General features: G+C 36.1%; 2 protein-coding genes and 1 long non-coding RNA gene across 5 annotated transcripts in view; 1 reads left to right on the forward strand and 2 right to left on the reverse strand.

Annotated features, from left to right (window-relative positions):
• LOC309508267 overlaps positions 1-2,712 on the reverse strand; it is a 224,346-nt gene extending 221,634 nt beyond the window's left edge. Inside the window, exon 1 of the long non-coding RNA XR_014209437.1 lies at positions 2,436-2,712. This is a non-coding gene — a long non-coding RNA (uncharacterized lncRNA). The remainder of the gene's footprint in view (positions 1-2,435) is intronic.
• tbxas1 (thromboxane A synthase 1 (platelet)) overlaps positions 1-3,505 on the forward strand; it is a 69,976-nt gene extending 66,471 nt beyond the window's left edge. The window contains exons 10-13 of the mRNA XM_082182795.1: positions 1,272-1,360; positions 1,483-1,620; positions 2,712-2,874; positions 2,960-3,505. Of these exons, the coding sequence (XP_082038921.1) occupies positions 1,272-1,360; positions 1,483-1,620; positions 2,712-2,874; positions 2,960-3,055 (486 nt within the window). The 3' untranslated portion in view covers positions 3,056-3,505. The remainder of the gene's footprint in view (positions 1-1,271; positions 1,361-1,482; positions 1,621-2,711; positions 2,875-2,959) is intronic.
• Positions 3,506-4,424: 919 nt separating this feature from the next.
• parp12a (poly (ADP-ribose) polymerase family, member 12a) lies at positions 4,425-11,643 on the reverse strand. Of its 3 annotated transcripts, none has more exons than XM_082182790.1 (12): positions 11,227-11,643; positions 10,310-10,445; positions 9,785-10,049; positions 9,524-9,634; positions 8,786-8,918; positions 8,153-8,339; positions 7,503-7,623; positions 6,891-6,987; positions 6,706-6,793; positions 6,386-6,516; positions 5,483-5,634; positions 4,425-5,386 (listed from the first exon to the last, which is right to left on the reverse strand). In XM_082182790.1, the coding sequence occupies exons 1-12, from the start codon at positions 11,538-11,540 to the stop codon at positions 5,130-5,132; spliced, it is 1,992 nt and encodes a 663-aa protein (XP_082038916.1). In that variant the 5' UTR covers positions 11,541-11,643; the 3' UTR covers positions 4,425-5,129. The 3 variants fall into 3 exon arrangements, with proteins under 3 accessions (XP_082038916.1, XP_082038917.1, XP_082038915.1); XM_082182791.1 differs by having other exon boundaries at positions 6,706-6,790; positions 9,524-9,637; XM_082182789.1 differs by having other exon boundaries at positions 9,524-9,637; positions 11,227-11,642.
• Between the last annotated feature and the right edge of the window lie 6,019 nt (positions 11,644-17,662).

A 17,662-nucleotide genomic window follows, 5' to 3' on the forward strand; every position in this document is an offset into this window, starting at 1 on the left:
TTACTAGTATTCTTAATAAATTTCTCCATGGTCACCGTAGTTTAGTCAATAATTAGTGGTCCTTTAAACGTCCCTTACAAGTCTTAAAGTCCCCCTGTGGTGAAAATCAAGCTTTTAATGTTGTTTATATGTCTATGTGGTGTTTTTAATATGCTTTAAGACAAACCATGTACAAATTCATAAGTCAACACCATTGCTGAGTATTTTCTCTTTAAAATTGCAATGAACCAAAGAGTCTCAAAAACCAGGTTTGAAATCGTTGGTGTTTCTGTCTCAAACTACCTTGTAACCAATCACGTCAACATCTGAATCTCTGAGCTGGTGTGAGTGAGTGGAGGCGGGGCTAATTTGCATATTCATAGAACCGCGTATACTAAATAAGGCAAGGGTGTAGAGTTACATTCAAACTTTTTTTTAGGCAAGAAGAAATTTATTTTCAAGGAAAAACCATTTAAATATGTCATTTTGGTGATCAAACATGAGTTTTAAGGGATACAATTATTGACTGCAAGGGGACTTTAAATCTAAGAGCACCTTTCAGTCCCTAGTGAGTACACAACTCACCATGCAAACCAGCTCGTCTGCTGCAGCGAGAAAAAGTGCGGTGTTTCATCACTGCCATGTCACTCTACACTGGAACCAGAATGACGCCCAACGAGAACTGACTACTGACAGTGTGTAGCCAGACAATAGGGGGACGGGCGCCTGTGGAGGATGCATCCAGCGTGCCAGAATTTGCCCCTCTTCTCGCCCCGCTGCATCCTCTCATCTCTGCGACGGATGCTTTTCTTGGTGGAACAGAGTGACTTTAGAGCAGCCAGTCATTTATAATGCCCACATTGCATGACTGGGGGCCTCAGAGGCCGAGGATGTGGGCAGAACTGTACGGGTGCGTGCTCAGTGCCTGACCCCTATTTTCACAGAGCCATGCAGAGATAGACTACTTAGCACTGCCTGCTGGGCAGCGTCTGCTTCGTTTTCAGTTCAAACTAATATTTATTTATTTATTTTAAACTCTAGGCAGCTCTTGGGCATCTGTTTGTACATACTAATACTAATTTCAAGACAATTAAAATATTGATCACAAAGAAACCAATATAGTACAATATATAGTACATTTGTTTCAATATTATTTTAAAAGCCATTTTATGTTGTTTAGATGGGTCACTGATTATTGCTGCTGTGCTGCCACCTACTGGCCATATATGGTAACTAGAAATATTTTAGGGCAGGATTGGTGTTGTCATCCTCAATACGTTTCTCTTTTTCAGGAGACAGCAGATTACACTAATGTCCAGGAGCTGAAGTATTTAGACTTGGTCATATGCGAGTCGCTCAGACTCTACCCACCTGCATTCAGGTATGACGGCTACTATTTTATAACCGGTTGAAAACACATTGGTTCTGGGCATTGAACTAGAATGCACTTTTCCCCCAGAGTGAATCTTAAATATCATGTTGTTTTTGTGTATTTCATCACAGGTTTGCACGAGATGTTGAGCAAGACTGTGTCGTGAATGGCCAGCTTCTGCCTAAAGGATCATCTCTGGAAATCCCTACCGGTTTCCTTCACTATGACCCAGAGCACTGGACCGAACCTACGAAATTCATCCCGGAGAGGTGAACTGTCTTTCAGCCAGTCCTTTCTAAGCAGAACAGTTTCTGTAACAATGATCATTTATATCTATGATGATATTATGGCTGTCAGCATTGCACAGCAACAGTTTTCCTTGAGCTAGACAAATTGAGTGATACAAATGTGATGCTGTTTTTTCGTTGAAAAAAATAATTTTAGGGTATGTTTACATGACAATGATGTACTGAAAAAAGCATTCAAAAAAAATTGTCCTTTGCTTTTTCATGTACATCCTGTTCACATGGATCAGCGAAAATGACTAAAAACGCTGTATTATTCATGCCAGGCCAGTAGTTGGCGATGTCACTTTGTTAAGAAACACTACGCGGCTATAGACTGAACACATGCTCATGATGTCACATTACACAAATTCGTGTTTTTGTGGATTACATAGAGACGATAATGGTATCGTTTTCAAAAGCATGCACTTTTGAAACCCGATTTCAAAAGTTTGCATTTTCAGGCCCCCAAAATGCTGTTACGGTGTAAATTAACTTCCAAAACACATACAAAAAGTTTTACTTTTAGCGTAGTTACATATACATTGCCATTCAAAAGTTTGGGTCAGTAAGATTTTTTAAAGAAATTAATACTTTTATTCAGCAAGAACACATTACATTGTTAAAAAATTACAGTAACAACATTTATAATGTTACAAAGAATTTCTATTTCCAATACATGCTGTTCTTTTGAATCTTTCTGTTCATCCATGGTTTCCACAAAAATATTAAGTAGCGCAACTGTTTTCAACATTGATAATAATAAGATATTGATGCTGAAAATTCAGCTTTAACATCACTGGAATAAATAATATTTTTAAATATATTAAATATTTTAATTGAAATAATATTTTACTGTATTTTTGATCAAATAAATGCTTTCTTGATGAGCATAGGAGACTTCTTTCAAAAACATTTAAAAACTTTTGTACGGTATCTCTATCTTGTAGTTATTTCAAATCCTCTCTGTGGATATTCTATGGATATTTTTCCACAATCTGTACACAGCTATTTCTCCATTTTGTTTGCCTGCCTCCCGTGTGATGTGCTCACAATGAACTGTGTATTTGTCTCAGGTTCGCTCCAGAAGCCAAGGCCAGCCGGCACCCATTTGTGTATCTGCCATTTGGAGCGGGGCCACGCAGCTGTGTGGGCATGAGATTGGCCCAGCTGGAGATTAAAGTGGCTCTGGTTCACATATTTAGGAGGTTTAACGTTGTGGCCTGCGAGGACACTGAGGTTTGTCATTGTTTGACTGGAAAAGTGCAGCTTTAGTCTGCATGTAGATTCTGTTTTCCAATATTTTCTCTTTCATGTCACACAGGTTCCTCTGGAATTAAAGTCGAACACCACCCTCGGACCCAAGAATGGTATTTTTGTCAAAATCACCAAGAGGGAGAATTTTGAGGATGAGTCCTGATACGGTTTCAGTTCCCAGCTGCAGTCTGATTCTAATCAAATTATTTAGAAATCATATTACTTATTCTGGAGTCATATGACAAACATATCTGTACTAATTGTTTGATTAAAACTGATTTCAACACATACAGTGTCACATACTGTATAGTACATTTGATAAAAGGACCTGGGATGAGACGTCTTGCCTTATTGCCCACAAGGCATTTGATTTTATGTTGATTACACTGTTATTTTATGTATTTTATATTATGTAAATATACAGTGCAGTACCAGAATAATGAGATTATTAAGGTTCAGAGTGTGTAGCTTGCTGTATTGTGTTTGTGTGGCATTATCTCAACTCATTTAGTTGAATGTGAATGTTTACTCAGGGTATGAACTGTAAACTTTGACGACATATTCAAATGATTTTAAAGTATTAATGATGACTAAATAAATGGTTTAACACTCAGTATACTTGTATTTATCTTCATCCTCGTTATTTGATATCAAGCATCTTAGACCCACATGAAAGGAATCAAGTGTGTGATTCTGTTATGAGCTTTAAACCACAGAACTTTTCGATAGAACTCTGAAAGTTTTTGTAAAACCAACTTACTGTAAACGTGGACGGTTCTTGTCCCGAAAAAGCCGCTGAGGGGAACAGAGTCTGCGATTAGTAGTCTCCATACCCGATTTCTAAGACTTCACTTCTCAGTCTTGCCACCAGGGGTCGCAGTGACTCCCCAATAATATCAAACCTGCTCCTTGTCTTCTCATGATTTCCTGGTAAATGTCCTTCTTCCCCTTGCCTGTTTTTCCACTGCATTATTGAGCAATCACATAGTTACTCTTGCTCCTTTTTAGTGATTTTGCATTTCTTGATTTTTGATATACAAATTAAAGTTGCGATTTTGTTTTGGATATTACATGCTGCAAATCTTTCATAGTTATTTGTCAAACTGTATTGTTTATAGCAGAGCTGTATTTTGCATATCAGCATTTTCCCAGAGGTCCAAGAATGTGATGGGTGGAAACTTCAAAATAAAATACTAACAGAGACTGATGTAGGGATAGTTCACCAAAAAAATTATTTTGTCATTATGTACTTAGCCTAAACAGGAAAGGTGAATGTCTTAATTCACTAAAAAAGTGGTGCACTATATTTTAAGTCATCTGAAGCCATGCGATAACTGTGGCAGACCGATATTTAAGTTCTAGACATCCATCCTACCTTTTCACATTCATGAGAAGCAGCAAATTTAGTTTTTTGATGAATTATTTGAGTCAGATCTTTTCAATGAATCAACTAATTCAAATAAAGTTCAACTTGCCGACTCAACGATCCAATCACACCGGTTTCTGAAGACCGAATAAAATAAAAATATATATATTTTATTATTATTTTTAATAACTGTAATAATAATGAAAATAACTGTACAAAGTACCGGTCTGTAACAGTATCAGTACTTTAATTCCATCCACCTCATTGAACATAAAAAAAATGATAATAATAAAAACATAGTAATGCTCCAGTAATTCAAGGGCTTGAGTTAATGCTCAGTGTTCATACAATTCTCAACCTCATCATTTACCTTTCATATTCTGCATTAAAATCGAGTGCAATAAAACTGAATTATTGATTGATTTAGTCATTTAGTAATTATACTATATATACCTATACTATATACCTTTGATTATACAACTGATATAGTATTAAAACCTTTTTTTCTCAGTGCCAAAGCCAATAAGGAAATACAATGATTGCATCAAATACATAAAGACATTACATAAAACCATGTTATTTTATTCCTGTTATGTCTGCCACAGATGATTGTTTAGTAATCCTAATTATGATTAAACAGTTACCTAATATGTAATTTTGTTTGAAAGAAATGTATGTTTTCTTGAAAGAAAATACTTTAAAATGCTAAAGAGTTGTAGATTTTGGTTATGTTCAGTAATGTTAACATAAATCGTTTGTGTAACCGGACTTTCAAAACTATTTCAAGAAAGTATATAAGAAAACCTGCTTTACATTACTGGAATGTTTCAATGTATCAAACATATTTCAAAATAGTTTGATACTACACAAATTAAGAGTATTCAATGATGTACTCAGGATAGATCTGGAATTTCTCAAACACAACAAAAATGGCTGGGTTGGTCTCATTGTCAACACAGCTGTTGTAAAAGCTTTGACTGCCGGGTTTCTGTGGAGGACGGAGAAAACCACTGTTACCCCTTGTGAAGTCTCCGACCAGCACCAGTGCCACAAACATCTTCTTGGTCTTGCCGTTCCTGGATTTTGCATATCTGTCAGAGTATAAAGCATCTCTGGCAAAATAGCTGCCTGTTAATCATTAAAAATCAATTCAGAAACATACAATAGTATTCAATAACTTTCATTGTACATAATATGATGAAGAGCTCTTATATGCATAAATACCTTTCCCATAACTTGTCCCATGACTGCCACAGATCCTCCAGTCAAAGTTCTGCTCACAGATGGCATCTATGAAAGACTCATCCGTACCATGGAAAAGGTAACGCTGGTTCACAGCATTCCCTCCATTCTTCAAATTCATTTGTTCCTTTTGCCTAGAAAAAAAACATGGTATAATGGGTAAATTAGATCAATAAAACGCGTATACCATATTCAAAATACTATTATTACCCACTTAGAATGTAAATAGTGTATTTGGATACTTAAACACTTATTAATATTAAAGTTGTCATGAAACGGAAGTTGCGGTAGTCTTTTTTCCCCCTATGTGCAGTACATCTGAGTGAAACGGCTTTGTTGAGCAAGAAAAAATAAAAATGTAGGCTGGGACTTAATTTTAGTCCATCGGGAATTGATTGGATCATTGTGATCCCAAAAAACGTCATCAGAGAAAAGATGAGATGTCGTCGCAAGTGGGAGGGAAAGTTGTTCTGGTTAAAGATTACAAGGGCACATTAATACAAAAATTAAGCAAAATACCAAGTTATAATTTAAATGACAATAGTAGATATATTATTCAAATCAAAGATTAAGAATGTGTTTACTTTATGTTCATCCCACATTCATGGAACATGTTCATAATACAAGTGATAAACTATACCTGTGTGATTTTGAGGGGAAATGACTTCATACATTCATACTAAAATGGCTTGAAAGTGAAGTTAGTTCTGAGAAAAGCTCTAGCATCATTTGCTTGCAGATCCAAAAGATCTGACTGTCCAAAATGATAGTTTTTACAAGTATAATATGTAATGACCTTGTGCAACTTGAACTTTCTTCTAGTAGTCATGCTGTTATTGTTTTTCCTAGTGAAATGTTAAATAGAAATATATGAAAAAAACGTACCAATGAAAGACCTTCCAGAGAGAAGGATTCTGCACTCTTTCAATGCTCTGAATGATGCTTTTGGGCATTGTTCTACTAAACATTGATCCCACTCTTTGGTATTCCTTGGAAGAGCTTTGCAAAGGAATAATCTAAGGAAACATTACACTGTTTTAGTTTCAGAAAGTCAGTATTATTAAATGACTGTTGGTAACTGTCTTGGTAACAACACATAAAAACGATGTGATGTTCCACGTAAGTCGCTTTGGATAAAATGCTTAATGAGTAGTAAGAGTAGAAACACTAATCCTCTCTGTACTCAATGAGATTGGACTATGTACCTTGTAAGAGCAGCTAGGAAGAGCTCCTTTGTCCCAGTAAGGAGGAACTTCCACAGAAGAAGATGCTGAGCTGTCTGGAGACTCACTGCTAATTAAAAACATAATACACTAAAGTGCACTGAACAACAAATAAATCATGTTCAATGTGTGTGCATGTAATTAACAAGAGGTAGAGTATATCATACCCCTTGATTTTGCTCTTGACATCTTCGGGCGAAACAAAACGTGGTCTCCTTCTAACATCCCTTACAGTTTTGTACTTCAGATTTTGCTGGCACATCTCTGAAAATGATTTGCCAAAACATCATGTCAACTCTATTTTAGTATTATTTATGGTAATAGTTTAGTTTAGGGGCCAATTCTCACCATTAATTTGTTGCATATTACTTTAGCATGCATATTACTAGGATGTTGGCGGTTTATTAGTACTTATAAAGTACAAATTAATGCCTTACATTCCTAATCCTACCCAATACCTAAACGTAACAACTACCTTACTAACTATTAATAAGCAGCAATTAGGAGTTTATTGAGGCAAAAGTCGTAGTTAATATTTAGAAGTGTAATCTTATTTATATATTATTATAGTATTTATTGTTTTGTATTAGCTTTATTTTTATGTTCAATCTTGTTATAATTTAGGTTAGTAATTTTATGTGCTTTCGTCATTGTTATTAGTTGCCAAAGCAACATTTCTAATGCTCATTTAAGTTTTTCATCTAATATTTAGAATTTATTTTAGCTTTATTTTAATAAAGAAATGATTTAGTTTTAGTTAACAGTGACAACACAAGTACCTTTTAATTTGAGGATGTATTGATGGTTCTCTGAAGTGAACGAGATTTCCTTTTCACTGTCAGCCAGGTAATGTTTCTCGAGGTCTTCCGAGGTGATTGACGCCACGAGTTTAGAATCCTCCTGTAAAATTCACACAATAACTGCTGTGAAATGAAGTTAAAAAGCTAACAGTGTTTTTTTATATAATATATTGACACAAATAACTGTAAATGTATAGTATCAAAGTTCGTTTACACAAAGCCATGTATATATGCCGTCAAGAGCATGCCAAATCTGTAGGTGGCAGTGTAACGAGAAGCTCAAGCCCATGTTAGCCAATCAGAATCCCGAAAATAGTAACAACAGCAACTCGCACTTTTGACGCAGATGCAAGTTCTGTCGCATACTGTGACGTCGGCTGCCTAAAACTCAGTTTTTCTCAGTTTACATGCAAACAAAGTTTTCCAAAATCTCCACTCTAGCTGGAGTTTTTAGAAAGAATCGTTTTCAGAGGCGAATTCTCCGTATGCGTGTAAACGAAGGGCACAAACGAAGGGAAATGTCTCAGTTTTTCAAAATAACCATCTACATGTAAATGGGGCCTTATTCTTCAAGAACAAGCTTTAGAATCGTTTTTTGAGAAGTATTATGTTACAAATGTGTCACTGACCCCTTTGCCATACTCAGTCCAACCTCCCTTGTCATTCCTCCAGAACCAGATCCATTCAGTGGTCAGAATGAAATGGGGTGGTTTAGTAACAGAAGATGCTGTGGACAGCCGACGGACTTCTGACACTCCACAAGTCATTGACATAAAGTCCACTACCTGATGATGCCCCGAGCTGCTCTGGGTAATACTGCAATATGGAGAACACAACAAGTGGGGAAAAAGGGTGTTATAAAAATCATGACAAACCACTACAATTACTGGCCACTTCAGATGCACATGTACAACATGTACAATCTTTAATTGGGCACTATTTTTCCAATCAATTTTCCATTTTTCACATCAATAACTTAATAAAATACATTTTATTTTACTTTACATGAAGCGGGTCTCCTCATAGGAGCAGACATTAAGGTCACGTGACTAGATGGATACTACTGATTTCATTGGACACAAAATAGATTAATCACTCACAACTGACAAAGCATTTCTACAAGGGCATGGGTTGCTTTGGCAAGTGATGAAACGCTAGTTTTGCAACCTTAAAGTTATTAGAAAACCCATTAAAATACCACTGAGTATATATATATATGTGTGTGTGTGTGTGTGTGTGTGTGTGTGTGTATCTTTTTATACCACAGAACATTAGCTGGACTGCAGTATTCCTTCTCAACCTCCTCTTCATTCAGTAAGTCACCCCACGTTGTCCCATCCTTCTGCAATATCTGCCATTTATAGGGTAGAGGGTGGTGAAAACGGGCACACTTGTCTAGAGGGAACACAAATGATGGGATGTCAAACACAAAAAACATTATACAAAAAATATGTATTTTAATATTTAAAGTTTGAGAAACTCTTTGCTGCATCCATATATGCCTACTTGCACACTATATAGTATGAGAAAAACTGTACGTCAAAAAAGTAGTATGTCCAAATACATATCATCCGAAAAACATTAGGCGTAACGCACCCAGATGACCTACTACTTATGCCGAGATTCTGGAGTGCGTGTTTGATGGACACTTAACTATCCCATGAAAACACGGGAGAAGAGTTATGAATGGCAGTGAAGCAACACAACTGACGACGGTACAGTAGGTCACGTGACAACATAGCACATGTAGTACAAATTTCATTCATACTACCCATAATCATACTATACAGAACTTTTACGGCCACAAAGTTTCAAACAAAATGTAGCACCTACTACCCAGACAGCAACATGGTGTCGGCCCACATCTGGTACGCATGGAATCCACATGTACCAGATGTGTCCCGTATCTGGGCCAACACTTTGTTACTGTCTGAGTAGACATGTGATTTCGGACACAGTTCTTGTTTGCGATTAGAATTAAGGATATTCAGTTACTTCACCTTTGAAACTACATCCATTGCGTATGAAAAAGAGACAGATTTCATTGTGATCCGCTTCACTGACAGAGCTACTGGATTTCTGTCTGGTGCGTCCTCTCACTGCTGGTAGAGCTGCTGTTCAGATAGAAAGCAGAATGAAATAAGACATGGAGGAGAAGAACCAAACAAATAGAGCAGTAATCTACAGCTATTTTGTTCAGTGCAAAATATTGTGCGCTAATTTGAAAACAAACAGAATCAGTGGCTCTTTTTTTCATTCACCTGTCTCATTTTTCTTGAAAGCGGCAGAAGCAATCAGTAACTTGTTCTTGTAAAGCTTGCCGAGTCTGTGCATGTTTTCTGGACCGAGTCCTCGGACATTCAGAATTTTCTGAGCATTTGCATCGAATCTGTGGGCCCTTTTGCAGCCTGCTCCAAACTTACAGTCATCCTGCAGGAAGTGCTGGCAGATGTGCAGGTTGGTACAGGATGTTTTATATTTACAACTGCCATATTCGCCAATCCCCTTGTTGTAGTGGGAGCACACCTAGACAAATCACAGAAGACGTCACTATGTGAAGATAAATATATGATGCGTGTGTTCGGTCATCCTGGGTCAGAGTACACAGCTTCTGTAATCACTTCACTTGTTATGCAAAGTGAGACATGCTCATGCAGGTGAAAAGTTAATGTTTATACAATCTAGATATTTTAAAGTCAGTTTCAAATACCGTCCAGAGTCTGACTTACAAAAGTCACCTGAATAAAGAATGAGATAACTAGCAAACCTGTTTAATAGATATGTACCTCAGGAAGTAATGCAGGGTCATTTTGAAGGAGAAGTTGAAACAACTCTCCACTTGCAAGGCCATGAAGATCATTACTTTTCAGGAGGTCAGAATTATGTGCTGAAGTCAAGTCATGGGGATTTTTGCATTTCGCCCTAAGAATGAAAAAATAAGGCGAATTAAATATATTTATATACTATTTTCTACCATAAACCGATCATCTAAATACAACACACATAGTTATTTTTGTAATTTACAAACAAGGTGTAATTATGTCAAAGCAAAAATTGTGCAAATGTTATTTTACTGTGTAAATATTATGATTAACTGCATATTAGTATGCATGCAGCATTCCAACTATTGCTGGCACCTATTCCAACTTTACAAGTTCCTAGAGTAAATACTAGTACCTATTAAGAGACAAGAATGATACTGGAAACATTTCTCATCTTACTAGCTGCAACTGGCTTTTTACTCATATGTAGCCTAATGATGATGACTAATCAAATAGCAACTTAGTTCAATTAAAAAGAAAACCGGAATAGCCTACATACAGGAATATTTACCGTACAAGATACTGAATAAATGAACTTAGTTATAGTAACTAGGCTAGTAAAACTGAAATAGTTACCAGCACAATTGAAATGCATACTAGATATAATGGTAGTTAGTTGTCACTGGAACTGTGCTAGTATCACAAATGAAATTTCAAAGAAAAAAGAAGAAAAAAAGATAGTCTACTAGGCGCTACTGGATTACTACAAGTAAAAGCAAACAGGGGCTAATTCTAAATAAAGATGCTAGTTAACGTTAGTTTTTTTAATGAATACACGTTAAAAAGGCGTATACCTTGTCTCTACCTTAGTGTTTATGACATACACATACAAATATTCATTACAACCGGCAGGCCTACGAAGGAACTCAAAGTTTACTTACCCAAATCTGCAATTTCCACATACAAAGTACCTGCACAGGTGTAGGTCTTCACACCCGGTACATTTGTCATTTTTACACACTCGCAGTGAGGTTTTGGCAATGATCTGGCTGTCAGCAGCTGGTATGGAGCTTCTGGGATTCGAGCCTTGATCCTGAACTATAACAAACCTTTGGTGATCATCGAGCACCTGAGACAAAACCTGATCCGCCACCGTGAAACGCTGCCGCAAATTCTTCTCGACTTTACCATACTCCGTACAGCCTTCATGCTTGCAGAGAAAGTCAAATATGTGTCTTGAGACGATATACGACATTTTCGTTGATGCCGTCAACGACAATAAATAGTTTTACTGCTTCTAGGGTTTGGCCGATGGTTTGGGGCATTTAAACGGAAACGAAAGCGAAACTGATGCTGGTCTTTGGCGCCCCCTGCTGCCTGACACCCAAGATATGTATACGTAGATAGAAGCCACATTCGACCACTTTTTTACAGTCTGAGCTCAAGACACGTCGGCGCGCCCGCCATCTTGGAACGGTCCGTGTGTCGTCACTCACATTTTTTTTCCTCATTCAGTGCCATTATTACATTAACATTAGCTGCCAGAAAATTAGAGAAAACAAAAAAAACACAAATAGAAATAAAAATAAAAATAGAAAATTGCATAAAATCCAGTGTTTTCAAAACATTTGAAAATGTTTTGGGGCTTTTTTGTTTGTTCCACAAAATTTACATATAATTTAAAGTTATTTTTAAAATGTGAAAAATTTGGTTTGCATTGAGTCCACTTCTTTTAAAGTTAACCACAGCCTGCAGTAACTCAGGCATACAATGTCCAATCTGCCCCAAACTTCACATGTTTGATAAGAGTCCTGTCCTGAACACATGACCATGCTCATATTTGGTTATAGCAATAGCACCACCTGCTGGTAGCAGGAAGTGTGGCAAATACAAATTACTTTGACAAGGAAGTGTGGCAAATACAAATTACTTTGACATAGTCCTCCTATATTTACATACTGCCCACCGTGCTCTGTTTTCCTAAAGGCGCCGGGTGACGGTGGCACGGGTGCGAGGGCCCTTTTCATCGCTGCTTGCAGCTTTAATTTTTGTTTGTTTTTGTGCACAAAAAGTATTCTCGTCGCTTTATAAACTTAAGATTGAGCCACTGTAGTCACTTGGACTATATTAACTATGTATTTAATACATTTTCTGGGCCAGCAAGTTTCAATCACTTAGAAGCCTATGGAGCAGTGATCCAGCTCTCAGATTTAATCAAAAATATCTTAATTTGTGTTCCAAAGATGAACGAAGGTCTTACGGGGTTGGAACAACATGAGGGTGAGTAATTACTGACAGAATTTTCATTTTTGGGTGAACTAACCCTTTAAGAGTTTTTCTTTATTTCTTCTGTAATTGTGATTGTTAAAAGTTCATGTCGTTATCGTTTTGTTCCTTTAATGTTAGGGGTATTCAAGATTTAACTAAACGAAAGGCTGTTTTTTTTGTATTGCAAGAGATTTAATGTAGATTTAAATTTTTTACAAGAGACTCATGCTTGTTCTTCAGATGTGAATTTTTGGAAGTTTCAATGGGGCAGCGAAATTTGGCATTCTTTTGGAAGTAATCACTCAGCAGGAGTTGCAATTTTAAAGGGTTCATTTAAAGGTAAAATTGTTTATAGCAAAGTTCACATTGGGGGTAGGTGGATAATTCTAACAATATCCATTGATGGGAATTTTTTTTTGTTAGGTACTGTAGGCTATATGCTTCAAATATTAAAAAATATAATGTTGATTTGTTCTCTGATATTGAAAATGAGATTAAGAAAGAAAAAGATTCCATGATATTGAAATAATTCTAGGTGGGGACTTTAATATTGTCCCAGATGTTAAGATGGATAGAATTCCTATTCCAATTGGACCATCTACAGGTGATTCAGAGCTATCTGTATTTTGTGAAAATGTAGGGGTAATTGATATATGGAGATATAAACACCCACATTTGAAAGAGTACACATGGGGTAATAGGGATAAATCTTAACAGTCAAGAATCGATCTTTGGTTCATTTCTAATTCATTAGAACAAATTACAAACAGAGTATCAATTGAACCATCGATATTGTCTGATCACAAAATGATTTATCTTTGCATCAAAGGGAATAATGAAACTTCATATAAAGGCTCTTAGACTTATTGGAAACTTAATAATAGATTATTGGAAATTGATAGTTTTCAACATGAAATTAAGAAGATAATACAAACATATTGGAATCAAGCTTAGCGAACAAATTTATACTGTAAAAATTGGGAGCTTATGAAGTTTCAAATTAGACTTAGTGCAATTGATAAAGGCAAAGAAGTTGCAAAGTCTAATAAGTCAAAGGAAGAGGAAATTATTAGAGCTATTTGTAACATCACTAATAATACTGATGGGAATTCTAATTTGTTAATGAATCTGCAGGCTGAGTTAGATAAATTATATATAATCAAGGCAAAAGGAACATTTGTTAAATCACGAAGACGTTGGTTAGAGGAAGGGGAAACTAATTCCAGATACTTTTATAATTTGGGGAAAAGAAATGGAGAGTATACATATTAGAAAGCTTAATATTAATGGCCATGAAACACAGGACCCTATTATTATTTCAAAATATGTTTCAAATTTTTATGGTAAATTATATTCCAGCAATGCATGTTCTGTAAACAAAATAGGCTAGATGATTTTTCAAAGCCTGCTTACTTAGACATCATTGTGTGTTTTTCCCCCTCAAATTATAAATGGTTCGCTAGTAGGCTACTTGTGTATTTAAATGCCTGAAAAAAAAAAAAAAATACATTATTTGGTTGAAAATTGTCTGAACGTGTGATAAATGACAACTGACACACAGTGCAGTGCAGAGAGCTCTCTGGCTCAGTGCCAAACGTGCGAAAGCAGCGCTGATCAGCGCTGTGATCATGCGTCAGTGAGATACAGTGCTATACTACAGTGATTATTACAACTCTGATCTGTGGTTTTACATTGATAATGAATATTATAAACAAATATATAAGATGGCACCACAAGACGACTTTCACTTGCAGAGCAAATTTAGCACGTTTATAGTTAACTGGGTAGCAATTGTGAACAATTTTAATAGAGAATTCAAAAATAATTTGGATTTCTTCACCACTACGGTTGGATGGCGTATTAGTGATACTGAAAGCTGATTGGCCTTGATATATATGCGGAAAAGGGCCAATTTAATTATTAATTTATATGATGTCCGTTTATTTGATGTTTTTGCGCGCATTTTCCACGGGTTTTAATAATAAAACTGGTCTGAAAGAATGAATATCATATTAAAGAAAACGTCAACATTAAGGTTGCAATTATTTAATAAATCAGAGTCGATGTGCGCGTGCATGCGTGATTCGAATTTTAGTTGCTAATAGCGACGCATTTTATGAATCTGAACAATCTGCATATATCTAGCTACTCCGCGATCGACCGCTGTCTGTTGGTTGAGAGACGAGGCGAATTGACAGACTGACTTTTGCTGAGCGAAACTTGAGACTTTTAACCTGTTTTTTGGATTTCTGAGAGGAGACTTAACGTTATATTCTTGAAGGACATCGGAGGATATATCCTTTTTGAAAGCGTCATTTAATTTTCTGATAATACTTTTGTTTGATATTTTTTTTCAGAGGAGTAACTTAACGTTAACGTTATTTCTGAGGAGATTTCGATTGTATTGTGTTGTGTTGTCTTGTTTGTTTTTTTTACCGATTTTATTGCAGTTTGGAGGAGGTTGGCGATGGCTCGTAACCACATGATGGGTGAAAGAGGAAGTGAGTGCTTTAATTTTTCATTTATTTGTTATGGTGTGTTGTACAATGACTGACTGATCCCATTTGATCCCATTTATTTGATTCATTGCATGTGAAATAAACTTGAATTGAATTTGAGTAACTTAACTGAAGTAAAAATCTGTAATTGACCACAGACATTGATTATTGATTATTATGATTAAATTAACGTTATGTGATATGTGAAATATTCCATCCTAAGAGCACTTCAGATCCAGGAGAGCTGCTTTCGGTCAGACGGCTGGTCAGGAGGTTTGGAGGCCCGATTCTGATGACCGTGATCAGGATCCGCTGCCCAGAGATGGACAAAGTAAGTTACACAATTTCCTTACTTGAGTGAAAGTAAGTTACAGATACTTCTGGTCAAATATTACTCAGTTACAAGTAAAAGTTGAAAAGACTGATTTTTACTTGAGTAAAAGTACAGAAGTACTTGTTTTTAAAAGTACGTTAGTATCAAAAGTAAAAAGTAAATGTCAATGCATTGTTTTATTATTGTTTGTAATACGTATAGTACATTATGCCTCTGAATCTATGCCTGCCTACCTAAGTTACCCACCCTCATATCAATATGAAATTTATTTCTAGAACACAGTTCCTGTAGTGGGATTGAATGTGAGATTGAATAAGTGCTCTCAATAACGTCCACAATAGTTTCGGCTGTTCCCTCAAATAGTGCCCTATTTAAAAAAATGTGGCTTTTAGGATGAATATGTCAGCCACTGTTATAAGCTAGTGTGCTCCAAAACAATGACAAAATGAGCATTTAGAAGACCAAACCCAACATTGAAAATGAAAGTCAGATTGATGTCAGAATCCAACTACTTTCTACTCAAGGACCTTGACAGAAATGTAACGTTAGTGGAGTAAAAAGTATGATACTTGTCTTTCAAATGTAGTGAAGTTAAAGTAAAATGTTTCCAGAAAAAATAATACTCAAGTAAAGTACAGATACTCAAAAAGTGTACTTAAGTACAGTACTCAAATAAATGTACTTTGTTACTGTCCACCTCTGCCGCTGCCAGACCCGATCCAGACACAGAGCCAGGATCGTCCTGGACATTTACCATCTCTGTCTTCTGAGTTTTCTGTTTCTGTGTCCAAAGGTCAGGCTCACGGGGCGACGGCGAAGCAGAACCCAGATGTTGGACGTCCGTCCACTTCATCTAAACACTCTCGCAGAGGTCAGAATAGGCTTTTAATAAAGATGTAATGGCTTAGTTTCTATTTCTATTTTCAATGGCTGATTTGTCAACTAAACCAACTAAAGTACGGTAACACTTTATTTTGATGGTCCCTTTTGACCAATCTGTCGACTATAAGTAACTTTGCAACTACATGTCGACTAACTCTCATTAGAGTATATCAGTAGACTCTCTCCTTAATATCTGCAAACTCTTTATTGTAATGCTCCACCAACAGACACTCTACTGACAACAAGTAACTTTTCAACTACATGTCAACTTATTCTAACCCTACCAGTCTATTAATACTCTAATGAGAGTTAGTAGACATGTAGGTGCAATTTTACTTATAGACAACTGAATGTCTGTTGGGAGGAGCATTTTACTATTAAGATTTGAATAGTAAAATGTAAGTTATGTCATTGGTTAATTTGATGTCAGAGATGGGTCTAATAGTTGTTTTCATTCGTTTTTTCTTCATTTCAGAAAAAGCTCCAGAACATAGGGAGAGACTTTGCCTCAGGATCTGGAAGGCTACGAAGGGTGTTTTCAGCTGCTGTTTCTGTGGTGCTGTGACTGTTGTGGAGCCTTTCATTCCTGAACCATCGTCACCTGCTGCAGATCACTCCGGTGTCAAGCCAAATAATGGTAAATCATTATTTCTCCAACATTATTTTAAACAGTATTATCTTGTTTTCCACTCAAAATAAGGCTTGTTTTTACAGAATATTAAAATTATTTCCCCCATTATAATATTATTTTCTCGACCAGCACTGACATTTTTAAAATAAAACAATGGATTATAAAATTATAAAATAGAATGTTCCTTTAACCAAGATAAAACATTTTTGAAACGGTGAAAAAACTGGACGTTTTGAACGTTCAGGGAACATTTAGAAATGATGTTTTCTTAATTGAATGGGAATGTTAGCAAAACGTTCTCAATAAGGCATGAGCTCGATGGCTGTCTGACACACACCCGAAACACACGCACAGAATGCCGCTTCACAGACAGCATACGATCCAGAAAAGAATTCAATTTCACCACTTATTTCTCTTGAATTGTCAAAAACATGCAAAATTGTCAAAATGGCTGTCGTGCCGAGTATTACAGAGTCAGTTATGTCATAAATAAGACATTGCTATGCATTTAATAAATGTCAGTGTTTAATAAAATATATCAATATTTAGATATGGCCCATATGATCTTTACCATTACAAGAACTGAGCCACATGTGCCAGAGTTGGCCAAATGAAGCCTGGAAATGTATGTTTTCTTTTTAATTAAAGATCAGATAAAATAAGAAAAATAACTTTAGCGTTGAATCGGAATCACCAGGCTCCACCCTCGTAATCGTGATAATAGTGAAATGAAATTACTATTACTATTGTGAAATAATATGTTG

Source organism: Leuciscus leuciscus (genome assembly GCF_965113295.1).
Source record: "Leuciscus leuciscus genome assembly, chromosome: 10".
Lineage (NCBI taxonomy): Eukaryota > Metazoa > Chordata > Actinopteri > Cypriniformes > Leuciscidae > Leuciscus > Leuciscus leuciscus.

What these genes read in the sequence shown, in the direction of transcription:
- parp12a (XM_082182789.1), bottom strand. Translation starts at nt 11,540, where the DNA reads ATGTCGTATATCGTCTCAAGACACATATTTGACTTTCTCTGCAAGCAT. An exon ending in TGTGGAAATTGCAGATTTGG is followed by an intron (nt 10,446 to 11,226) that starts GTAAGTAAACTT and finishes TTTCATTCTTAG; the next exon opens with GGCGAAATGCAAAAATCCCC. An exon ending in ATACATCCTCAAATTAAAAG is followed by an intron (nt 6,988 to 7,502) that starts GTACTTGTGTTG and finishes AATCATTTTCAG; the next exon opens with AGATGTGCCAGCAAAATCTG.